This window comes from Polyodon spathula, chromosome 4 (genome assembly GCF_017654505.1).
Source record: "Polyodon spathula isolate WHYD16114869_AA chromosome 4, ASM1765450v1, whole genome shotgun sequence".
Classification (NCBI taxonomy): domain Eukaryota; kingdom Metazoa; phylum Chordata; class Actinopteri; order Acipenseriformes; family Polyodontidae; genus Polyodon; species Polyodon spathula.
The window spans coordinates 63,534,159-63,560,455 of NC_054537.1; the positions used below are offsets into that span (position 1 = coordinate 63,534,159).

Consider the following 26,297-nt stretch of genomic DNA (forward strand, 5'->3'; position numbering starts at 1 on the left):
CTCTGCATTTCTTAATAATAGACTTTACTGTGCTCCGGGGGATATTCAGTGCATTGGAAATGTTCTTATATCCTACCCCTGATTGGTGCTTTTGAAGAACCTTATTCCAGGGTGGGGGTGGGTACCCCGTCACAAGCACTAACTAAACTTTTCCCCAGTCCTGAACTATAATACTGACAGCTAAGCGGTTTACTGGTCAACGAAAACACTTGTTTTCTTACACAGTACCTTTTAACCAGACAGGTTCAACCTCTCCAGTCTCTTCACAGGCCTTAGCCTTCATACAGCCAACCTCCACACAGCCCTTGACCTGCTTTTATACACCTGCCTTTCCTAACTACAGAGCTAGGAACTGCTATAGCTAGGAGCTGTAGAACTACTATTAGAGCTGGGTGTTTCCCATCCTGGCTCATCAAAACCACATGGCATTCTAGGTGATGTAGTTCTCTATCACACCCCACTCTGCCACTATATCATCCCTCTGGTGCGCTTCTTCGCTGACATAGGCAAGAAACAGCCTGATCCTCACTTGCTTGAGAGAAATGGTGAGAAATGGTATATATATATATATATATGTAGGCACACACTGGTTTTATAATCAAAAACATTGAACGTATATAACATCACCAGGGATTAACCTTCAGCAGAACTTATTGTGGAAGATAATAATTACAAAAAATAATGCTTGGGGTTTGCACCCCAGGTGTTCTTTTGAAGATTAAGGACTGTGGACCTCGTTCCTAGATCCCATTACCACTGAAGTACTATAACTGTCAGTATGGGCAATCTGTTTCTTTCATTATTTATAGAACTGCTATATTTGTACTGCTGTGACCTGCAGGGATCTGCTAGCAGAAGTGTCCACAATTGAACTTAGTTGGCTTATGGTGGTGCTTAAAAAATTCATGGTCATATTCATACAGCACTTTTAATGATCTGAGAATGTTACACAGTTACCCCTCATTATAAAGGTAGGCCACTGCTTCAAAAACTTATTTTAATTTAAATTAACCTGTAGTTTTATGTGCATTCGTATTTTACAAAGGGGCATATGTGCTGGATCCCTTTCAAAAAGGATTTCCTGTAAATGATAACTGCACTAAAGTGATTCTAAGTATTTTGGCATCAGAAAACATCTGCTGACACGACCTGGTCTCCTTCCAGCCAATAATTTAGGTGTGGCACAAAAACCAGGCCCAGAGGACACATTTGGAAATAAGCTGGAGACAGACTTAAGGCAGAGGCTTGGGGAGGGTACTTAGCCATGGGTTACCTAGCCACATTGATCAAGATGAATCACTGGAATTCTTAATAACCCAATTTGACAAAGATTTTGAGATTATCCAACCACTAGAAACTGAATGAGCACAGAATGGCCCCCTGTCTCTCACTGATTTTTTTGCGTGTTTTTCTGTTCATACTGACAGATATGGTGATAGACAACATGGTCGTGTCTGAGCAGCTGGATGAGTCTGTGAGAGAGAAGGTGCGGGGGGCCTTGCTGAAGCGCCACCACCACCAGAACGAGAAGAAGCTGAGCAACCGCATCCCCCTGGTGCGCTCCTTCGCTGACATAGGCAAGAAACAGTCTGATCCTCACTTGCTTGAGAGAAATGGTGAGATTTGTTTTGCTTTGGCTGATTGTCCCTAATGTTACTAAATTGTATGCTTCTTTTTTTCTTTAACAGTCACAAGCTAGCCTAGGTTACCTGGATAATACCTATTTCATTTAGGGCTTAAGCCTCGTTGTGGTCATAAATCACAATTCTCCACAGTGCTGATAGGAGGCTTGATCACGTTTCAATATATTTACACATGGAGAAAGGTCTAAAGAAATGGCAATTTTTTTTTGAATGGTTGTACATGCTGCACTATATGTGGGCATGATATACCACCCCACTTTGCTGATGCGCAGTGTCAACCTGCGGACCAAAACTAGCCCTGTTATTGAATAGGAAATACTGCCAGTTTCCAAGCGTGAGGAATACTGCTGCCAGGCACACAACAGATGCCGTCATCAAGTGCTAATTGCTCCTCAGGGAAACATGCATCTGAGCTGCAACATTTTTTAATATAAAGTATCCCATCCCCATGATTTTCTGCAGGTAAGCCTCACTACTCCAAAAAGAAAGCGATGAACATTGGAGTGGCTCTTTACTATAGGAAGGCACTGGTCATCTTTTTTTTTTTTTAAGCTTATTGGGAACCTCTGGTGGCTGCACACGCATTTATATCAGTGTGATTCTCAGTATAAAACTTGGAATATCCCTAATTTTTTATTTATTTTTTTGACTAGTGTAGATAAGCATAGAAAAACAGTATCAAAGAACTATTCTGTACGAGTCTGGGTTAGTATGCATCAAGAGTGAAATGAATTATGGTGTGTTTTTTGCAGCATTTATTTTCTCTTAACCTGAATAGTTTGTGTTTCACTTTGTGCAGATTTTGTATGAAGCATGACTGCTCTGAGTGCCAGCACTGAAGTACACTAACTGTGCTGATAAACATGCAAATCAGAAACGCTGACAACTTGCCTCCATAGTTTGCAGTTCATAGGCCCGTATTGTATTTCGTTTTTTCAGAATGGTTCACAGTGGTTGCGGAAATGTAGAAATCTACAGAAGCATCTTTCTTTTTCTTGCATGGTGGTGTATTATCCATCGCTTTTAAACACCAATTTTATCAGCAAGAATGATGCATGTTTTTGCTGCTTTGTGGAAATGACATTGATCTTTGCTATGGCAACTCTAAATGCATCATAGGATCATTAATCCCTAAGCAACACTAAAATATAGTTCAGAGGCGTGAATCTGGATGCAAGTGAGTCATTTCCCAATATCCTTTACACAAAGGGGCAATTTATTCAATCCACATATTCCTTCCTTGCTAGGGGGGGGCCCATAATAAGTCTCGCGAACATGAAACTCATGCGAAGTGCATTCATATTATAAGAAGTAATTTACGATAAGGAACTGCTAAACGTGGCCAAAACTGTAGAAAATGTGTAGTAAATTTGTTCAATCCAAGTTCGTTTTAATGAGAATTGACTGTATACCAGTGTCTGATCCCTTTCGATTTATCAAGAAGGAAGTGTCTAACATTATTACCTTTTGTAATAACCCCCACTAAACACAGTGAAGTTTCTGTTTCTGTACTCTTCGCTCTGCCATTGGTTCACCCAGTCACACTTCATAACAGGTAAACAGACACACTTTGCTTTGTTTGTGTTTTGGATTATCTAATTGGTCTCCTCGGACACACTTACCTTTCCACCCACCTCTAACTATTGTGAAGTTCCCCACACCTTATCTACATGGTGAAGTGTGGAGCTTTCCCCCTGGCTGACCTTGCAAGCTCACTGAAATCCTGCAGCAATTTTTCTTAACTTTTTTTCTTGCATGTTCTGTTTTTCAATGTTATATATTATTTTTTAAATCCTAGATTCCCAATTTATTTTTTGTTGTCTTTGTTTTTTCTTTTTTTCCTCTCTCTCTCTCTCTCTCTCTCTCTCTCTCTCTCTCTCTCTCACTCACCCACCCACCCATGGCAGGGGAAGGCCTGTCAGCTTCCCGTCTTTCCCTCATTCGGACGGGTCTCTCGCCATCCAACCCTTCTCAAAGAAGAGAATCCCACATTTCCCTCCTCTTGAATTACCTCTTGCCGGGCTCCAAAGCCGCAACCCCCGCAGGTTCAGGGTCTACCACCCCCCAGACCTCCCCTAAAAACACTCCACCTTCCACCCCGGCCCTGGAGAGCCACTGCACCCTCCCTGTCTTCCAGGATCCCGAGGTGACCTGTGTGTACGACATTCCCATAGTGGTGGTGTACCCACCTGAGGAGGACCTGCTTCCAGTGGAGGGGCAGGGACAGGAGGACCATCATCTTGAGCAACCTGAACCAGGCAAATATCTGCCCTAAATGCCTTGATTTACTTAACCTGCAAGGTGTGAGTGATGATGATGGCATGACAAACACCGCTGATTTGTGGGTCACAGATACCTGTGTGGCTTCTGTGAAGAAGCCTGCTAGATCGTTCTGCTGATCGAATTAAGTGCTGCTCTTTTGTTGTGTGATTGTTTCAGTTTCTTCACAAACGGCTGTTAACAAAGTTTAAAGAAGGGCTTGTTTTTGCAGTTTTGCTTTGTTGCTTTTTAGGGGTTCATTCAGTTTGTTTTTAAACCAGAGCATTATATAGCATAATTCTAACGACCTCAGAAAAGTTTCGTCTTAGTGGTTATTGTGGCTGTAGGGCCTGTCACAGACACATTTTCTGCTTCCGGAGACTCCCTGCCTACGATGCTATCAGAAAAAGGGGGGGGGGGGGGGGGGGCTGGCATCTTATTTTAACAGAGGGTAAACGTTTGTTTTAATGCAGTGTAACACATTGACGGTGAAATTTATTTAGTTTTGCTCTGTGTATGCAGGTATGCAGACTGTATGTCTAAGGGCATCTGTATGCACCAGGACAGGTTAGCAGTGAATTCAGATTACTGCTGTTTCTCACTTTTTTGTGCACTTGTGCCATCATGCCTAGGCAAGATTGCCTCTGCTGTGTTCTCACCACAACACCAGTTTTGGATGAAATGCACTTAAGAGCCCATTACGCAATGGTCAGTGGGTGGGAGTAATATTAACAATATGTCATTTTCATGAAGTGAACTGTGACAATATGGGGGACCACAATATGGAAATGCATCATAGATTTTGGTAGTGCTTGATCAGCGCATATGATTGACATGTACAGCACAGTATAGTATAAACCTGTCAGACTGGCCAAATTCCCAGAGTACCATCATTTCTCTGTAAACATGTTCTAGGGAAGAATCCCATTCAGTCCTTGTTCTCTCTTAGGCAATTTGCCCAGTCACAATTGAGACAAAGTGTGTAGTCTTTATTGTAATTTGGTCTAATTTATTTTCAGTTGGTTTAGTTGAGAGCATCAAACTAATTTCATTAGTACCCCAAACTGGATTTGATCCAAGGGCCCTCGGGGTAAATATTGGTTCAGTGGTTGCTCAGGTGTCAGCTGTGACCATCTTGCTTGGTATATAATTTAGTCCTCCCACTGCATAGCAATTGGAATCATTGCAGGTATTCTTTGCCCTTTAGTTTTAGGCAACAAAAGGTATGTGGTGTGTCGAATTAATTCATAACGAAAACTTGAATGGCTCAAACTGCTATACAATGGGAGTCTTAAATGATCATCTACTTGACAATGAAATACAGTGCAAGAATTTTATGCAAATGCAGATTTTAATTTGATTTGGGGAAAATCATAGCTATCTCATCCCTACACAAAAATAGTGTGTACTGCGGATAAGTACTGCGTTCCAAATTATGCAAGTTTACAAGCACTTCTGCAGCAGTAATTATATAGGAACATAAATAACAAACCCGTTGTAGTTACTTTTTGTTTTAGGTGTATTTACTGACTAAAGAAGTACAAATTGTGTTCATACATTTGCTATTAGAATTGTATTTTATTTTTTCATAAGGCCATAATTTTACCCTAACATTTTTTCAATATACTTCTGGAGTTGTGTCATGTTTACCCAACTTTAGAAATCAGTTTACAGCATACTAACAGTCCCCTTCGAGTACGAAATGTAACCATGGATGTTTACCTTCTAAAGACCCTGAAACCTGAATAAGATATATCAAAGCTGCGTACTGAGCCTGTGACGCAGTCATGCCCACGCCCGAGGGTATAAAGGACTACTCGCACATTCTCTGCACCATTTTTCCTTTCAAGACTGACCTGACAGGAGAGCCTGGTATCAAATAAGTACTTGTTGCTTATGACTGTATAATTTTCGCTAATTATTGTTTTATATAATTTGTGATATTTTATTTACACTGTAATGTTTTTTTTTTCTTTTGTTTTGTTTTGTTTTTAAGTAGTTGTGCATATATTGTGCATTACAGCCTGATCAGCGGCCTTGTGCCCCACGTGAAGGCAGCAGCTTGAGTCGCTGCTTCCCAGGGATCAAGCAACATAACTCAGCTGACTCGTCCCGGTTCCGACCCACTACAGACCGGTGCTTAGCCCCGTTGCTGTCTTTAAGCAGACTGCGGCAGCGCCTGTGGTTGCTTACTGTACATTGCATTGCTACTTGCATCATGCCTCGGTTTTATCCCTGTGAGACATGCAATGCCAGTATGCCTGTAGAGCACGCCAAGGGGGCACTGACAAACTGCAGTTTCCGAGTTTTGTGCATCGTTCTCTAAGCACACACTGGAGAAACGTCTCTCCCTCAGCACTACAGAGCGCCCTCATCCCATGGTTCTGTGCCAAGGGAGAGCAGATGACCTACCTGGGAAAGTAGCCCACGCAGGAAGTCATGTTCACGGTCTTCCTCATTCTCCTCTGCCTCTGCTTCTCCTCCCCTGAGAGTCACTGTTCCAGTTGAATGGTGGACTTGGAGCAGATGAAGAAGCTCTGGGCAGCAGTTTCCCTGGAACCTAGTAAAGGTATGGGAATTAGCCCACACCGCATCCCCAAGGTGGAGAGCCTCATTTGGGAGAGATTCGGGAGAGCAAATAGATTTCTTTGCCTCCCAGGAATCAGCCCACTGTCCACAATGGTTCTCCATAAAAGGAGACTGGGACCTACTGGCGATAGATGCCTTCGTACACCGGTGGCCAAGGCAACTGTTATATACCTTCCCACAGCTCACCATGCTCCCACTGTAGCTGGAGAAAATCAGGCAGGACTGGGCCAAGGTGCTCTTAGTGGCCCCTCATTGACACAGGAGGCTCTGGTTTTCAGCTCTGATGCAGCTCCTTAGCGGCCAGACATGGAGACTGAGCAGGTTGCGGTGCTTGGGCAGTCAGGCACGGGTGACCTTATGGCATCCTGACCCCATCAAGCCTGCAGCTCTGGGTCTGGCCCCTGAATGACGGAATTTGAGTCATCTGGGACTGTCTAATAGGGTTATTGATACCCTGCAAAATGCCAGAGCAGCGCCCATGTGTTCCCAATACAGGTACAAGTGGGGCGTCTTACAAACGTGGTGCCTACTCGGGGGTTCGACCCCATAAACTGTCCCATGGCACTTATGCTGCAATTTTGCAAGACCTGTTTGATGAGGGGAAATCCCTCTCTACATTGTCTGGTGGCTATTTCAACTTGCCATATCAAAATTCTCTCGCTTCCTAGAGGGGCAATTTTTTTAAGGACTTCAGCGGAAGGATTTTGTTCCTCGCTGGAGGACTAATGTGAGCTGAGCTGACATTATCGCTCAAAGTGGCTTTCTTGCTTGCAATAACCTCTGCAAAGTGGGTGAGTGAGATGCAGGCATTTTCAATTGTGAAAGCCTGCTTAATTTTTGCAGAAGCCAGGACAAAGGTTACGCTCCGTACCAATCCTGCTTTTTGCCGAAGATTATCTCTGCATTTCATGTCAACCAGTGTGTGGAAATGGAGGTTTTCCATCATCCTCCTTTCTCCAGTCTGACAAGGAGCTATGGGGCGAAGTCCCATGGTCAAGCCCTGTCTAAACAGAAGCTGTAAAAATGGATAACAGACACTGTCAAGATTGCCTATGAGTGAGCCAACTTTCCCCCTGCAGAAATGCTCACTGCCCATTCCACCAGGAGCATGGCAACTTCGTGGGCTTTATTCCAGGGTGCATCTGTTAAAGACATTTGCAATGCAGAGGTGTGGGCTACTCCTCATACATTTACTAGGTTCTACAGACTAAATGTCATGGATCCTCAAAACCCTGGCTTGTTAAGGACGGCTTCCAAGTTGACCCTTACGACACAGCCACAGAGTAAGTTCTCCCTACATTTTTTAGCCCTAGCTACTTGTTACTCGGGTTCCTAATGGTAATGCACAAGGCAGCCTATCTGCTTAGCCTTATAGCATTCCAGTTGTTCTGCAATATTACCCTTGCGATGGCTTGGATATACTCACCCATTAGATAATGGTTCAATTTTGTACTTGAAAGGGAACATTAAGCTATTATCATAACCCTGGTTCTCTGAAATAGAAATGTAACCATTTGTGCGTGCAGTTCCTTTATGCCCACGAAGGCATTTAGTATATTTTATATTCAGGTTACAGTGTCTTTAGGAGGTAAACACCCATTAGGTAATGGTTTCATTTCTATTTCAGAGAACCAGGGTTATGATAATAAACTAACGGCTTTCAGGAATTGATTTTTAAAAAAAAAAAAAAAAAAAAACATGCTGTCAGAACCACAAATGTAATGCGGTAGAGAAATCTCACTGCAACCACAGGATTATCCAGACTGAAAATAGTTGATAACTAATGTACATATTGGCTTATTCGAGGCTGACACTGCCCTAACTATTCGTATGCATTAATTAATGTGCCGGGCATGGTTAGATGTGCTTGTTTCTGTGACCCCAGGCTTGTGCTACACAGTGATGTCAGCCTGGCTGTTTCGGTGCCCATTATTATCCGGGGGAGATGGCTGCTGTTCTAAGACTTGACAAACATTTAATTTTCCTGCAGCAGTCCAATATTGTGACAGAAGAACTTCATCATGGTACCCTTCTTTATTAAAACCTCCTGTCTCTCTCCACTTTGAATTAAACATCTGTGTTATTTCATCCCGCCCTCACAATAGGACACTTGGCGTCCCCACAGTCTGCTCCAGGAAACCTGGAAGTCTCCAAAGGAAGTGAAAGCAAAGGTAACATGGCAGGAGGCAGCAGGGAGAACAGCACTGTTGACTTCAGCAAGGTATCTGTCATTGATGGTGATGATGTTGATGTAGAAATATAGTTGTAATTTCATGCTCAAGAGTTTTTATTTTGTCACCAATAAGTTATTTTTTTTAGAATGCATATTTGAACATTTTAACAGAAACAATTTCGTTAAATTATCTCTGCAAAATGTCTGTATTAACCAATTCTACTGTTTATCTCTGCTATTGCTGGATTGGTGGTCCAGATTCATCTCTTTCACAAAACCCAATTTACTACTAATCTTGGACTAATTAATATTAGTTTAGATAAAGTAGTCCAAGACTAGTGGTAATTGGGGTCTGTGAAACCAGCTGTAAATATTATAAAACTATGATAAAAATGCCTTCTATTATACAGCTATGGCATTTAAGTTTTGCCTAATAATTATTTATACATTTTAGATATTTAATTCAAGCAATTTCATAAAAATATCGCAAGTATTTTACAATGCATTGTTTGATTGAAGGTGATTGAAAAACAAATCACATCAGTGGATGCTTTATTAGCAATGTACAGCAGTGTCGTATCCGATCCTGTAAGATACAGTACGATACCCTCTAACTGAAGGACCTCTGGCATGTGTCATTTATACATGCTGTTGCCAGCTGAACGCTACTGATGGAAACTGATCAATGCTCATTTTAATTATGTCTAAAACTGTAAACTCAGCTCTTAGCAGGACCGAGTACATTGAGTTGCTGGTAAGGAAGAAAAAAAAAAAGAATAGATGTGTTTGGGAATTCAGGTTCACTTTTTACATGCTGTTACATCACAACTGCCTAGTTTAATCATGTTAAATAAAAGATTCATATAATTACTGTACCATTACAAAGCTGAAAAAAGATTTATTTGCCGACCTATAAAGCCAGTTTGTCTCTATGTGCATGCTTTTTTGTTTTTTCTGCCTTGTGTTAACACGCATGGTGCAAAAAAACTTATTACATTGGCAGAGAAAGCACGGTAAGAACTGTTTTTGGAGTGCTGTTTTGTAAATTGCTAAGTACTGTATTACAGTGCTTTGTTTTGCAATTATTTGCTTTGTATAGTATACATACAGTACTGTACTTTGGCATTTTTAGACACTCTGACATTTGGTTTAGAAACTGTCAATTATTTCTCCATTGTCATGTCAATGTGACGTAGCACACTGAAGATACTAAAAAGTAAAGCAGACCTTTGCAAATAAATAAATAACGAAGCCCGTGCAAATAAATAAATAAGCCCTTTGCAAAGAATAGAATTGTATTTTATGATTCTCATCCTTTACACTTTTGTTATTTTCATGTTTTGTTATCAGATAGCTGATTGCTTTAGCCTAGACTTTTCAGTCCTTTAGCAGCAAGCTCTGATGCCATTAATGTTACACTAGCATTTAATAGGCTCTGACATGGGTACCTACCAGTAACGAAAGGCAAGGTCTTGTTTATACCCCGAAATGTATTAGATTTGCATAACTATGAATGCATGCCAATGGTCTCCTGTATTATTAATGGGGTCCATCGACATCAGCACCAGGCTTGAGCGACCTGTGTATAGAGTTGAAGTAAAATCCCTTGAACTTAATTCACAAGATCGAAAACATGTTTGTTCAAAAATGAATATCATCTTGCTGTAAGACATTCCAAAAAGTTACAAAAATGTCCGGGTGGATTAGCATCTACTGAAGAATTAGTTGTACTTTTATGGGCTACCGGTATACTGGATCCTCAATAACCAAAAATATAATGACATTCTACTGGTGATCCATTGCAGTTCTTCAACACAACCTAAAACTGTCTTGTAAACCCATTGAAGAAAGCTGCATGATAGCAGTACTCGCACTAGGCCAAATGGGTACATTGGCAGAAATATTTTGAATTTTGTAGGAGAATTTCTCTCCCTAAAACAAAACTACATGTGAATGCAAATTGCCGGAAAGATAAAGTCTAATGCAAAGGGAAAGTTGCCTTCAGATAGATCCAGCAGTTGCCCTTTTACAGGGCTCCCCCAGGGGCTGACAGGTTCCCTACAAAAGTCTGCCAGCTGAGACATGTAGGTGGCATCTCCCATGTGACAGCAGCCTGCCTCCTTGTGTTTCCACAGCGAATGCAAACCTTCTGTAACACATTTCTGGAACTGTTGATCGTTTTATAGGTGACTACGTTGCAGACACATGTACAACACTGCAGTGGTAAACCCAGCGCTTTCTATGCAAGTCTGTTTTTAGCTGAGGGACTTAACCCCAATATTTCTGAATTCATCAATTTATAATCATCCAGAATGGCATAAGGAACCGACAGTTTCTAATAATGCACATAGTTCCCTTGTAAAACTGCAGCAACTATGCAGAAGGGGTAGCCGATTGAAGTGCCAAAAATAGTTAGAGGTTAAGCACCAATGCCTGATGGTCACACATCCCTCCCTTTCCCAACTCCGTTCCTTCACCCCCAGCACCAGGTGTCTCTCTCATAAGCACTGTAGTGTATTAATTCTCAAGATCAAATAGACAGTTATGACCTTTTTATATTTATTACAACACACGTTGACACATCACAGACATACTTCTGTGATGCTCTGTTAGTTTCACTTTGGTTTACCTCCCTTTCCTCCTGTTGGACAGGAGTCCAAGTCCTTTCACTGTAGTTGTGGCACATGTGGTGTGGGAGCTAAGAAGTCTGGAGTAAGTTTTCTGGTGGTTTTGCTGAAATGTATCTGGTGTCCCTCTCTGTTACTAGTAATCTTTGTCCTTCATATAACTTCAATAATTACAATCCTGTGCAGTGACATTTCAGTGAGTTAGAGGTGTTTGCTCGTGGAATGAATCATACAGGTCACCCCCACTTCAGTTACCTTTTAAAATGATTTCTCACCCTGTTTGGTGATTTCTGTATTATTTATTTATTTTGTGGAATACAGTAACAGGTGCAGTATGAATTTGTTTATTTAAAATTAGTGCTGGGATGAACACAGGATTTCCATCTAAGGGTATTTGCTCATAATTTAAATATTCATTCAGATATTTGCTTCTTTTCAAAAAGTAATAAAAGACATTATATTGCTCAGAACGCAGGCAGACACGGGTTGTGGCCCCTATGTGTACCTTTATTTTACAGCAAGATGTTGCAATATGTAACACGTTAAAGTTGAAAAATAGCCCAGGAGTTAGGAATACATTGTATAGGCCTTATTTTACCCCAGTGATTTAACTGCAAACAGAGGATGCCAAATACCAGTTCAAGTTCACATTGTTTTGTTTATTCCAAAAGAAATGTTACATAAAGTTGACACAATTATTATTTTTTTCATTCCTTGTCATTGCTGTTTCCATAGACACATGTTCATAAAGTAATAACAGGAGGTTTACTTGTGCATTTTTGTTGCTAAACAAGCAAACGATAACTGAAATTGAACTTTAAACACTGTGGAAATAGCATTGTAAATTGAAGGGGCAAAAACTCACTGTTTTGGTTTTAGTTTTATTACATTCCACATAGCAGTAAGTCACAATTATTTATACTGTATATAGTCTATTGTGAAATATCACACTTTGGTGTTCTTTTTCAGCATGATTGATTGACTCGCACACACAGGAATTTTTATTTTCATAGCGCATTTGCACCCTTTACTTGAAATACCAAACAAAAACCTAACTCCCCAGAGAGTACAGATTAAACTTTTTCTTTTAGTACTAACTCACATCAGTCTGCTAAGCCATTTACCGATAACACAAACTTTACAAGCACAGACAAAAACAGGTTTACACAACACAGGTCTCTTCACACCGACATCCTTTTTCCTTCTCATAGATTGCCTGGAGCAAACGTTTTTCCCTATTTTTATACCTGCCTGCTAATTAGAGGCAGGTGAATCAATTATATTAAACACAGTTAGAAACAATAAATGATTACACGTGTGGCTGTGCAAACCCAGCCACAAGCACACACGTTTATCTGGCAGGGACAGAAATTAACCCCATCCCTGTGAACAACCAACACATTTTCCCCAGTCACTACACAGCATTTCCAGCACATTGGACACTGTTTTAAGTGAGACATTTCAGAATGACGTCCCTGCCTTTTTTTTTCCTTTCTGTCCCATAAGATTCTGACTTGCGCCTAAAGCAGCACTACGCATTTTTGTCCCAGATGGCATTCCATAGAGATCACTATGCTTGTGTAAAACTTTTAAGTAGAAACTGAAACTGTCGCGTAACTTCTGGTGAGGCGGTAAATAAGGTATTTTTGTCATTTCTAGCGAATACAAACAACTGGTTTTTGTATCCAAGTATATGTCAAAAAATAGGTAGGATATTTGTCCCAGCACTATTTAAAAATCACATATTTCTAGAGCGTGGTGTTATTTCTCAACAATGGAGTCAACAGATCCATCTTGTGCCCACAATCATCAGGTTCTAAAACATGATGTTTCATTCCATGATCTCCCTTTTTTTGGTATTAATTGTTGCAAGTTACCCAAGTGATGTACGTACCTGTCTGCCACTGTTTTAAGATCATATTTGTCAATAAAGAGTTTGGAGATTTACACTTTTAACTGTATAAATATAGTCATGTAAATGTGTGATTTTTCTATCTGTTTAAGATTTTTAAAAATAAACACTTTACTGTTGTGAGTGAAAACATGTATGTGTTCGTTGATAATTTTAGTTGTTCTTGAAGTCTTAGTTTCGATTTCCTGTCTTGTGATTTGAACTGCTGTTATTTGACAGAAGACCTGGTTGAAAATCAGAGTTTACATTCTCAGTAGTTTTTTTCTGAGACAGACTGGAGTGGATCTGCTGGTACTTTCCTCAGTAGGAGGCTATTGTTCAAGAAGTAAAATGCGGTTTCACAAGGAGATCACAATTTTACATTTTACAGGAAGCTGATATTTTTAGTAAGGGTTAGTGTTACAAAACATGAAACATAAACAATGTGTTATTCAAAAGTCATAAGTAAATAAAACTAGGAAATTACTTTTTTCAGCTTTTTCTCATGAATGTTTACCAGGAGAAGTTTACTTTCTTCTAAACATTGCAGTCTATCTTCATGCAAAATGCTGATTTTGTAATTGAAGTGAGAGACATATTGTGGGAACAGAAAAACAGCATTGTTGCTGGCATGTCGTCTAGATACACTGCAATTTTATTTCCTGTTGGTGAGTGCTTGTTAAGAAATATATTGCAGTTGATTTATAACCCATGATTTAACATTCAAAAGTCAGCAATATGTTTAAAAATATAACGCTGTGATACAGACAAAACAGGACACAGCAAAAGTAACATAATGGCTTGTAAATTGTTCAGTGTGATGTAATTCTTGGTTCTGGTTCCTCTTGACAAAGCTACCCTTGTTGTAGTCCTCCCAACATATTTGACCCATATACATTTCAGAAACGGTAACACTTAACCCCCCCTTTTTAAAAACAGTTTCTTGCCCCAGAGATATTGAGAATGAACCTGCTGCTGTCTGTTCTTCAATTTAGTATTTTTAGTAGATGGGTGATTTTTTTTTTGCCTGTTCTATGCCAGGTTGATATGAACTTCATGAAGAAAATCCCCCCTGGAGCTGAAGCCTCAAATGTTCTGGTGGGAGAGGTGGACTTTCTGGAGAGGCCCATTATTGCCTTCATCCGACTCTCACCTGCTGTCCTCCTGAACGGCTTGACGGAGGTGCCTGTCCCCACCAGGTGAGCAGTGCTGCAGAGCACCAAGTGGAAGAACGATGAAAGTAACATTGTTTTAATACTGGATGTCATATTATACCACATAAAACATTTAATTACTAGCTGTTTTCTGGTGTATATTAACATTTGTATCCATGGATAGATAGATAGATAGATAGATAGATAGATATAGATAGATAGATAGATAGATAGATATAGATAGATAGATAGATAGATAGATAGATAGATAGATAGATAGATAGATAGATAGATAGATAGATAGATAGATAGATAGATAGATAGATAGATAGATAGATAGATAGATAGATAGATAGATATCCCCAGCAGTGGAGATATAGTGGGTATATAGTACATATAATATACATATAATACAGGTGAGGTACCGGGCAAGCCTTTGCTCCAGTGTGCATTAATTAAAATACTGTTTTTACAGAATTTGTAATGAACATTTGAAGGTGTGTTTTTTGGGTTTTTTTTTTTTTTTTCTGATTCTACATGTTTGTAGTATTACACAAATAACTTTACACTTGGGGGAAAAAACGAAATAGTGTGTTTTGCACTAGCTTTCCACAACTAACAGCAGGCCAACAGATTTAGTAGATTCCGACATGTTTACTTTAATTTTAGAGTTGCTCAGCGCTCCCCTCTAGCCTGCATGAAAGTGCGTTCAACCTTAACCCTTATATAGTGATGGGGGTGTCTTTTTTTTTTTCTATACTTACAAGATTTATAAAATTTACAGGATGTGGTAGAATTACTGAAGAACAGCGAGATGAACAGGGGCTTGTTTCCCGATAACAGAAGTACTTGGAGTTCAATAGCATTGTCACAATGAACGTGCGGCAGCTTCCAGTCTCTCTTCATGTGCGTTTCCCAAAACCCCACCTGAAAGTGTAGCTTCTTCATGATGTTCACGTGCATCGTTAGGCTTTGAATAGCTTCTTCAGGCTTTGTTGGGGAAACGCATTTGAAACTAATTTATAAAAGCTATATATAAATTATACATGTAAATCAAACGGAAAATGCACCGCTCAAATTGCAGGCAAGAAGAGTGATAAAACAAAGCATACTGGCCTGAAATGAGGTAGAAATAATAATTAATGAAGTACAAACAAACAAGGGTATATTATTATGTAAACTAACAAAAAAGAAGTTGGAAGAAATTGCAATGAAAATAAAAGCTTCAAACACTGGTCCTCCGTGAGGCAAAGAGGTTTGCAAGAAATGGCAGGATTTCGCTTAAGTGAACGTTTATTGCAACGAACCGACTACGAGGGTGTCTGGTGTTGCTGACGATTCAAAGCAACCATCCTCTGAATAACAGCCCTTGCTAAGTTCTGTCTGTGCTCCCAAGGTGCATTGCAACCTCCACGAACATGTCAAGATTATGTCAGATCACTTGATGCTGGTTAGGTTAAAGTTGCTTTTGGGAAATGGGCCCCTGTGCAATTTTTTGCTTCTGCAACTACATTGCTAAGAAAGCATGGAGGAGCTATTTTATTTACCCGATATTCTTAATGTATGAGTTCATGTGTTACTAACAGCTTTGTTGCATTGCATAACATCCTCGTTTTTAGAGTTACGATAAACTGTTAATACAGTATTGACTAGTTCACAGACCCCGATTTAGCACTAATCTTGGCAAGACATTGATTCCACTTATTTCAAAAACATGGTTTGTGGTAGCCGGGGTCTGTGAAATAAGAAGGAAATATTGCTTAAACACACAGAGAGATAATAGATTAAGCAGGCTGCTTTCTGTTTTACTTTCATGTGTACCTTCAGTTACTTCCACATATCAATAATATTATTTATCCATGTTACTTTAGTAAAATGTGTTTGCGTTTTTTTTTTTTTTCTGTGTAGGTTTTTGTTTTTGTTATTGGGTCCATCTGGCAAAGGATCACAGTACCATGAGATTGGTAGATCAATTGCTACACTCATGACAGATGAGGTGAGTTATGTTAAAGGCATGTTATCCTAAGTATCTTGACCTATGGTGCTATGTATGGTATCTGCATGTGTTGCTATTCTCAATTGCTCAAATGCTTTGGAATATGTACGATTTTTTTTTTTGTTGTCATTGTTCTACAGATTTCTGACAGACTGTTTTCAGCATAACATGATGAGCTATATTACAAAGTTTTTATGTTTTAGTGGCAGTATCTGAAGTTTTTTGTTTTTCTTTTTTGTTTGTGCAGATTTTCCATGATGTTGCTTACAAAGCAAAAGACAGAAACGACCTTTTGTCTGGAATCGATGAGTTTTTAGACCAGGTAACAGTTCTGCCGCCAGGAGAGTGGGATCCTACGATACGAATTGAACCACCAAAGAGTGTTCCTTCACAGGTAAGTCTAGTATATTAGAAAACTGAACAATTGTGGTATCACATTGGGCTACAGGGCATGAATAGCCATGTAATTACATTATAAATTGTATCTACTGTAATTATGTATTTACATGGTAACACAATGTCATGTGCCAGTTTCAATGTATGAGCGTGAACTTTTAATAGATACTCAGTTATCACCATGTTATGACATGCTAATGTAGTCTTGGTAATTGAAAGTGCTACCAATATGTTTACTTATTTTTATCTAAGGTTTTTTGTTTTTTTTCCCCTGTAATCATTGTTCTTTGAGATTCGATCATTGCTGCCGTCAAAAATCATTCCTGGAAACCCTGGACACTTTTTTGTTATTCCCTTTATTTTTCAGCAAAAAAGAAAAATACCTGCCCTTCCAAATGGCTCCACCCCAGCCAGTGAATCGATAAAGGAAGAGGAGCACCATGCTTTACCTGAGCTCCAGAGGACAGGAAGGTACGCTGCACAGTAGTGCAGACCGGAACTGTCTCCCCACAGTGTGTGCCGGTGCCCCCAATTCTAAAAGCTCAGTCACAAATTCACTCAAACTTTTTAAAATTAGTTAATAATAATTAAATATATATTAAATATATACACAGTCATTTTAATATACACTATTAACTACATATTGTAATTGCATACACATTAATTGTACTGTCATAGGTGTCATGCTATTATATCATTGATGGGAAATTACTTTATATAGGGTTTATATTAACTTGTTACCTTTTATTTAAAATTTCAATAAAGCAATTATTTTATATATATGTATATAGTTTTGTAAGTACATACCATTTTTCTATTCTAAAGGCACCTCTTTTTATTAATATTGGTGTTATTATTATTTTATTATTAATGTGTTAAATAGAATACAAATGATTACAATGGGAATACGTTTGTGATCGACAGTAGTGGTGACTGCATGTTTGTTTGACTTGATTAGGCTGTTTGGTGGTTTGGTGCTTGATATAAAGCGGAAAAAGCCCTTTTTCTTGAGTGACATGAAGGATGCGTTGAACCTGCAGTGCCTGGCCTCCATCCTCTTCCTCTACTGTGCCTGTATGTCTCCTGTTATCACTTTCGGGGGGCTGTTGGGAGAAGCTACAAAAGGCAATATAGTAAGTACTTATGCATTACACGGAAGTGCTCCTGTGCAGCCTTCTAAAACAAAAATAAATCTTATCCATAAATCTGATGTTCTGATCCAGGTTTAAATAATGGGGTTCTGAAAATGCAGAAGAAATCTACATTGCTTTCCTGTGTGTGTGTGTTTTGTGTGTGTGTGTGTGTGTGTGTGTGTGTGTGTGTGTGTGTGTGTGTGTGTGTGTGTTTATTAAGCTGCAGATTAAATTCATTGTGTGGAATCCCCCTTTTGGATAGAAAGTGTGTCTGAAAGTGCAATGTATTAAGGCTAGTAGGGGTTAAAAAGTGTTTGATCTGTGATCTTTTATTGTAGTTATTTTTTTCTCTGAGTGCAGAGTGCAATAGAATCCCTCTTCGGAGCCTCGTTGACAGGGGTTTCCTATTCGTTATTCGCTGGACAGCCCCTAACGATATTGGGAAGCACGGGACCAGTTCTGGTGTTTGAGAAAATTTTATTTAAATTTTGCGTGTAAGTGTCTTTAAAAAAAACTCTTGTGCAACTTCTGTGCCTCGTCATTCAGGTGTCATGTCCTGTAACAGTGTACAGTTATACGCCTGTGACATTCTTACTGCAGTCATCTAGAGTTTTCCCTTCCTGGAACTCTTCTTTATATAGACTCAGAATAGGTTAACAATGTTACGAAATATTTTAGTTTCAAGTTCAGTGTCACAAGCTCCCTCTGCTGTCTAAAGCAAGCTACTACCAAAAACAATTTGAGGTTACCAGAGTCCTCCTATAAGATTTGTTCTAGGAAGTAATGAGCGTTTTATTGTAATATTTAGGAATAACCACTTTAATGCAGCTGCTGTTATAATAATGTGATTGCTGCATTTCACAAGAAACACTTCATCTGCATTGTAAATGCTTAGTTTATAATGTCTATTTGCCCACTAGAGAATTTATAATGAAAGCTCCCTGGTTTTTCTTTATTATTGTTATGTAATGCCATCTAGTGGCTGCTTTGAAGATGAACAATTAAACTGTGATGATGACGCAGTAAGAAAGGAATCCATTTACTGTACTGTGTATGGAACTGTGCTGGATTAAAAATACGCTGGAGTAATGTAGACTTTTCAATTGGATAGGAATTCAAATGGTATATGTATTATTCCACAAGATTTGACCACATGATTCATTGCCTAATTGACACCAGGCTTCATTTTTCTTTTTGTGTAAAGAAAAACTTGAAAAATGCACCCTTATAGTTTAGTTTACTATTGATTGAGACAGATTTTTTAAATATTGTAATGATAAATTGTTCACACTTTGCACTACAGCAAAAGATTTGTAAATCAAGCTATGCGGTGTAATGTTAGATACAGTTATTTTATTTATTTCCTTCAGTGGTGAATGTAATGTTAATTCTGTTATTCTGTTTGTTTTTTATTCTATTTGTTTTGTCCCACAGGGATTATGAACTTTCGTATCTCTCTCTGCGCACCAGCATTGGTCTGTGGACGGCATTCCTCTGCATTGTGCTGGTTGCCACAGACGCCAGTAGCCTAGTCTGCTACATCACCAGATTTACCGAAGAAGCCTTTGCTGCTCTTATTTGTATTATATTTATTTACGAAGCACTAGAGAAACTCTTTAACTTGGGAGAGCTGTATCCAGTCAACATGCACAATGACTTGGATAACCTGACATTTTACACGTAAGTAATAAAACACATGTAATGGTGTTGCCTGTATAATGCGGTTGTCGGGGTCCATAATTAGGAGACCACGTTATTTGTAACAAATATTGTTATTTTTGTTCCGGAAATGATTTACAATGCCCACAAGCCAAATTAATATTGTAGTGTACGGTGGAAAATGAAGGAAGGAGACACACAATTCACAGGTACTGAATTCCATGGTTTATTGGGACGATTATTCCCGGCCTGTTAGCCTGGGCCACACCAAAAACGACAAACAGTCTTGCACTCTCACACCAGAACATTCACATCTGCAGCACATTTTCTAGAATGGATCTTTTTGGAGTCAATGGGGGAGTTTCCATGTGTGTTTTAATTTTACTCTTGACATTGTGCTTGAGCCAAATGAAAAATGGCCCTATACATTTCGGTTTCCGTTGGACCAGATTGTTTTACTCGAAGACCCTCTTTTCATCTGACGTCATGCAAATGAAGGGGAAATGAGGTGGTCCATAAGCAAATTAGCCATGCGTAGAGTTCACTTTCTCTTTCTTGTTCGAGTGAAACTCTTTTAAAGCACGGTGTTTAAACTGATGTAATAAAGCTGTGATTTGTAAAAGCCTCGTGCCTGGTTGTTTAATAATATGTTTACTGCTCTTGCCCAAAGTGTTCTACTGCCCAAATGTCCCATGGTGGTTGGCATATCGTTAGTAATGAATAATATTTTATCACACAACTTATTAATTAAAGAAAATAATTAACCCGGAGGTATATAATGAAACTATCCAACCCAGCTATTGCAGATCACCATGGTTGCAAACCAACGGTTTGAAAACCAGCGATTTTCAAGACATAGAACAAGCTCATTGACATGCTCTCGTGAAATGTGGGTTTCCGTGTGAAAACGGGCGTGGATTTCCCATGCTCATGACTAAATGAGAGTTAACCTATGTCTCTGGCTGTTATTTACTGCCACAAACCGGATCCTCTCGAGCCGTTCTCCCAAACGTGCACGGACATCGCTACTTCAAGTGCATACAACCACACATGGAAACTTCCCCATTCTTGTCAAGAAAACCTTTTAGTTTTTCTTCGTCTTTTAGCTATCCACATAACGTAGATTCTGCATTTATATCTTTTGAAACTGCTGCTTGAATTTAGTCTTTTCTTACTCAGTCCACCGCCTGCAGTTTTAACAGAAAGATTTTAGTTTTGCAGTCTGCCATGCTTCGTACTATATACCTACAATGTTCACCCAACGTTTGAGTCAAATTGCATTGTGGGGGAAATGGGAGCCACGCCCTTACCGTGTTATAACCAATTCCACACTCTAACAGGTCGCGTTATAACGGGGTAGCATTGTATATCAAGATCTAGGGCATGTATTGTTTATCCTGCTTCCTGAATATCCACCAATATTACAAAATGAGAAACTACCTTTCTGAGAGTGCTTTGAGAGTAATTGTAATAAAAAAAGAAAATGGCACTCTTGAATTACCCTCAATAATCGGAGTTCTAGGCTCTGATAGTTGAAGGCTATATCTTGGGAACCGCCTGTTTAAAATTACTAAAACAATGCTGGGGCATTTGCTAGCAGCTGGTAGTAGTAACTGTTAGGAGTAATATTCATCTCAGTATGTGGAGAAGTGTGATGAGTCTGTTTGTACAAGTGTAGTGAAAGCTTTTTATTTATTTATTGATTTATTTATTTATTTATTTTCCCCAAACAGATGTCACTGTTCCAGACCTGCAAATCTAAGTGCTGTAACGCTACAACATTTGCAAAATTCAAGCATGACACCTGAATCAATTCAATGGGAAGATCTTGATGTTCCAGTGAGTGTTTGGTTACCCGTTGCTATTTGTGTGTCTGTCCTGCCTGAATATTCTGATGCAGTGCATTGTTTATTTCCAAGTACCAAGAAGTTAGTTACCCCTTCCATCACTCTACAATGACATTGATTCGTCTTTTGTCCCCAGAGGTCTGTTATCAGCTGCGAAGGATATCAGTGCTATGTGTGTGAGGATCTTTTTAAAAGGTTATAGTTTGGAATCTGATTGTCCAAGTCGATCAAAGAGGTTTATAATTGTGGTATGATATCAAGGTTCTTTAAATATGTTATACCTATGGGTTCCTATGTATCAGTATGCACGGATAGTGCTATTACATTGACACCGAAGAGACCAGCTCTGTTTGTTTTTTTTCTTCACTACAGATGTGCAAGGCGCTCCATGGGGAGTTTGTCGGTCTGGCCTGCAAGGACCAACACCATGGTCCATATATTCCTGATGTCCTCTTCTGGTCTGTCATCTTGTTCTTCACTACCCTCTTCCTTTCCTCCTTCCTCAAGCAGTTCAAAACGATGCGGTATTTCCCAACCAAGGTATCGTGAATATCGAGGTCAAATTTTATGACCCCAGGTGTAGTAACACTCTGCTAGATAATTTGAATCTGTTTATAAACCTGTTACACTTTGATAGAATATTAATAACTTTGTAATGTGCATAAGAATATTTAATATGGAGAAATAATGCTTATTAGGAAAGTGTTGAGGACTATGGATATTTTTTATTTGACCGGTAGATGTGTTCATTCGCTTAGGTTAATTCTCCAGGTGAAAAAAAAAAAAATGTAATAATGATAATTTTTGAAAATAACGTATTGATTTGCAATGAAATTCTAAACATTTGTTTAACGAGATCCTTCTGTTTTATGCAGGTGAGATCAACCATCAGTGACTTTGCTGTGTTTCTTACCATATTGATTATGGTAGTGGTGGACTATCTGATTGGAATTCCTTCTCCAAAGCTTAATGTTCCTGATAGGTTTGAGGTAGGCAATGTTAACCAAAAGATGGTGCCTGATACAGCAAAACTGCAATTATCGAAACTCTTCCAATCCATTATAAATGTCCTCATAGCTTTTTTTTTAGATGTTTACAGTCTTACTAAAAGTCTTTGTAAAGGCTCTTTCACTTCGTGAGCTGCTCTTCAATTCTAATTGCCCACCATAGACGTATATTACACAGGCTAGATGAGCCAAAGAGGCAGCACTACTGAGTGAATACCCCCTGGTTTGGATAATGGAGGTTTCGCTGTACGCATTAATTAAATTTTAGTAGAGTTTGGATTGTGAAGACCTGTATTTATTGTCTTTATTTTCTATGATGTAGCCCACATCAAAGAACAGAGGCTGGCTGATTGATCCTCTGGGCACGAATCCCTGGTGGACATTGCTAGCTGCTGCCATCCCTGCTCTGCTCTGCACTATCCTCATCTTCATGGACCAACAGATCACTGGTGTTATTATTAACAGGAAGGAGCACAAGCTAAAGGTAAGGTCTAGTACGAACCCCACATGGGCACTGCCAATGTTGAAGCAAATTGGTACACTGCTTTGATTCCCAGTGAGTTTGGGAGTTGAAAGTCATCTCAACAAACATTGTCATTTTTATATAAATGATATATTATTTATCATCTAAACTGTATGTGTATATATTATACATAAAAAGTATGCTGTTAAACATTTAACAGAAAGCTAGAGGTTGTATATTAAAGAGATTTGCATCATACATATTGGAACTGTTTTGTGTTCCTCTACAGAAAGGCTGTGGGTACCATCTGGACCTGCTGTTGGTTGCTGTGATGCTGGGGATCTGCTCCATCATGGGGCTGCCCTGGTTTGTGGCGGCCACTGTCCTCTCTATCAGTCACGTCAACAGTCTGAAGGTGGAGTCGGAATGCTCTGCGCCGGGGGAGCAGCCCAAGTTCCTTGGAATCCGTGAGCAGAGAATTACGGGGTTCATGATATTTGTCCTTATGGGACTGTCTGTTTTTATGACTTCTGTTTTGAAGGTAACCACATTTCTTCACAGATTACACATTGCATACTAAATTACTATAGTTACCCATCTTTGAAACCTTACCAAACTTTTTTTTTTTTCAACAGTTTATTCCTATGCCAGTATTGTACGGTGTCTTTCTCTACATGGGCGCTTCTTCACTAAAGGGCATCCAGGTACGGCTTATTATTTCACCCGCAGTTCTAATACTATATTGGCAAACAAGTGCATGTCTTTAGTTAAGAGTATTTACTCTAGTCCTAGAAGTACTTTTATATACACTGTTGTTTTTTTAACAGGCCCTTCCCTGGGGCTTTAATTAAGTTACCTAATTACCAAAACCTACAACCCCTGCAATAAATAAATCTGATGTTTTTTTGGGAATTTATGCAATGTTTTGGGTACTTACTAGAATTTATTAATGCTGCTTTAACTACTTTTTAAAAGCCGCTATAAAGATGGCTGCACCATGATTTAAAATGTAATCCCCAGAGCTCTTTGAAAGAGGCTTGGGTTGTTAGTGGGTTTGTACGGCTGAATTGGAGAACCACTGGAATACATCAGTCCGCCAAACCACTGGTCACTGTTTGTCTTGTAAAAAGATTTTAATTGTCTTGAAGATTGCATAGTGCTTCTTTTTTCCCCAGTTTTTCGATCGCATAAAGTTGTTTGGCATGCCAGCAAAGCACCAGCCTGACCTGATTTACTTGAGATACGTTCCACTTTGGAAGGTGCACGTCTTCACAATCATTCAGCTCACCTGCCTTGTTCTGCTGTGGGCCATCAAAGCCTCCTCTGCTGCTGTTGTCTTTCCTATGATGGTAATTATAAGCCGTGTCCCCACTGGAATGTATTAGTAGCAACTAGACTTACATTTTTTCTGAGAGAGTAGATCTCACACTCAGTGACAATGGCATTCTAAACATTTAAACTTCAACAGGTTCTATGTTAACAGGTTACGTCTGTTAATATCTGGTTTTCATCTTTTTTTATATTCAATGGCTTCTGATATATTTAAGTGTTTGGTGGCTACCTCTAATCAAGTTGCGAGTGGAATTTCTTTTCCATTCTTTGTATGACAGTACCAACTCGCAAAGAGTGTGTGAGAAATACAACTAGATTAAAAATAGCCACAGAGCACATAAACATACATTAGACTATTCCTAATGCTATATATATATATATATATATATATTTATTTATTTTTCCCATGATGCATGCCTGAAATTTGAATAAAATTAAGACCTCTTAGTCAAGTGGACAAATGCTTTGTCATACCCTTTTTTTAATAAAACTGGGCCAGAGAGAGAGATTTCAAATCCCTTTATTATATCCAAAAAATAACTAAAATACATCTAGCCACAAAGCAATAATTTCAAAACAATAGCAGCACTGTCACGGCCCATCCAGATCACTTTTAAAGTTTTTTTTTTTTTTACACCTTCGTAGGAACACAATGAGCTCCCCCTCCTCGCTTACGTCGGACACCCAATCTCCAATGCACCAACGCTCTTTAAAACTGTCCAAGTCCTGCACCATTTGATAATAATGAAAATCAATCTTAATCCTGGAGACCATCAGGATTCTAAAAACACTTACAGCATTACTAAAACCAGTGGCTAAAATCTTGCTCTTTCGGGATTTTAAAATGGCCAATTTCGCCTGACCCAGTACAAAGTTGACCAGTGAGCACTTGTTTCTTTGTTTAAATCTATATTTAATGTTAAAAACAAAGAGCTGTTTTGTAAAAACAACTCCCAAGGAAGCCAGCAGGTTTTCTAAAAAGCTAAAAAAAGGCTGCAGCCTAGGGCAGTCTATAAACAGGTGGAAAACTGTCTCAATTGCGGAACAGAAGGGGCATTGATCACTGACCCCTGGCTCCACACGGCTCAAGTACCGGTTTGTGGCTATAATTCCGTGCAGCACTCTCCACTGCAGGTCTCCAGAGCGCTTGGGCAGGGGTAGTTTATATAAAAACTAACCAGCCCGCTATCATTGTGCTGTTCAGGGGGTATTAAAAACAGGTGCTTGTCGAGCCCCAACCCTCCCACTCTGTGCAGGAGTGAGTGAGCCATGCCTCTCCAGCTCAGCTCTGGGGCATAGAGCAGCTTCTTGGCAGCCTGTAGCCTGAACACTGCCACCCTGCTGGGGATATCAATCAGCCCCTGCCCACCTTCCTCACGGGGGAGGTACAGGACATCTGGACACAGCCAGTGATGCCCACTCCAGAAAAACTGGACCAGACACTTCTGAATCTCATTTAACAGACCCAGGGGAGGGTCCAGACACACCAGCCTATGCCAGAGCATAGATGCCACCAGATTGTTAATAACGAGGACCCTCCCCCTAAATGAGAGTCGTGAAAGGAGCCACTGCCACATTAAAAAGGTCTCTTATTAAAAAGGCACTGCTGTCTCTCCTGCAGGCCCCGGTACTGTGAGTCTCCTCACTGCGCTGAACATCCAACTGCCTCTCAAACTCAATGATCTCACTCTCCAATTCACTGACCACTGCATCTACCGACCTGGTGACACTCTGGGCGTATTGCTGACAAAACACTTTAATTTGGACCTTTCGAATATCCCACTTTGGCCCCCTCCCCGGTAGCATTACTATTACCACTCGGACCTGCTTCTGCGTTTGACCATGGGCATGCGTGTTTGAGATGGCCCTGTTCCCCACAACGAAAACATTTAATTACGTCTGTGCTTGCAAACACTACATAGTCCCTACCTTCAATATTAAAACGCCATGCAACATTTAAAACAAAATCAGGGTCGTTCAGAAGCACAAAAACCTGCCTTCTAAAAGACGTTACCTGTTTAATTTCTGGTGCCTTGCAACCGAGTGGAGTTTGTTTAAAAGACGACATTATTTTGCCGTATCGAGAGAGCTCTCTCTACAACTACAACGTTATCAATAAATGGGGGGA

General features: G+C 39.6%; 1 protein-coding gene across 12 annotated transcripts in view; it reads left to right on the plus strand.

The window, feature by feature from the left end:
- Window positions 1-26,297, plus strand: part of LOC121314721 (sodium bicarbonate cotransporter 3-like) — an 80,598-nt gene that overhangs the window by 44,312 nt on the left and 9,989 nt on the right. For 8 of the 12 annotated variants that reach the window (XM_041248308.1, XM_041248298.1, XM_041248307.1 and 5 more), the window contains exons 6-22: window positions 1,428-1,616; window positions 3,551-3,901; window positions 8,597-8,712; window positions 14,224-14,381; window positions 16,245-16,332; window positions 16,580-16,726; window positions 17,096-17,199; window positions 17,687-17,861; window positions 18,222-18,355; window positions 19,296-19,541; window positions 21,254-21,359; window positions 21,740-21,907; window positions 22,243-22,356; window positions 22,697-22,858; window positions 23,127-23,378; window positions 23,473-23,541; window positions 24,013-24,186. In XM_041248308.1, the coding sequence (XP_041104242.1) occupies window positions 1,428-1,616; window positions 3,551-3,901; window positions 8,597-8,712; window positions 14,224-14,381; window positions 16,245-16,332; window positions 16,580-16,726; window positions 17,096-17,199; window positions 17,687-17,861; window positions 18,222-18,355; window positions 19,296-19,541; window positions 21,254-21,359; window positions 21,740-21,907; window positions 22,243-22,356; window positions 22,697-22,858; window positions 23,127-23,378; window positions 23,473-23,541; window positions 24,013-24,186 (2,753 nt within the window). The remainder of the gene's footprint in view (window positions 1-1,427; window positions 1,617-3,550; window positions 3,902-8,596; window positions 8,713-14,223; window positions 14,382-16,244; window positions 16,333-16,579; window positions 16,727-17,095; window positions 17,200-17,686; window positions 17,862-18,221; window positions 18,356-19,295; window positions 19,542-21,253; window positions 21,360-21,739; window positions 21,908-22,242; window positions 22,357-22,696; window positions 22,859-23,126; window positions 23,379-23,472; window positions 23,542-24,012; window positions 24,187-26,297) is intronic. The other 4 variants (XM_041248304.1, XM_041248306.1, XM_041248309.1 and 1 more) reach the window with 2 other exon arrangements.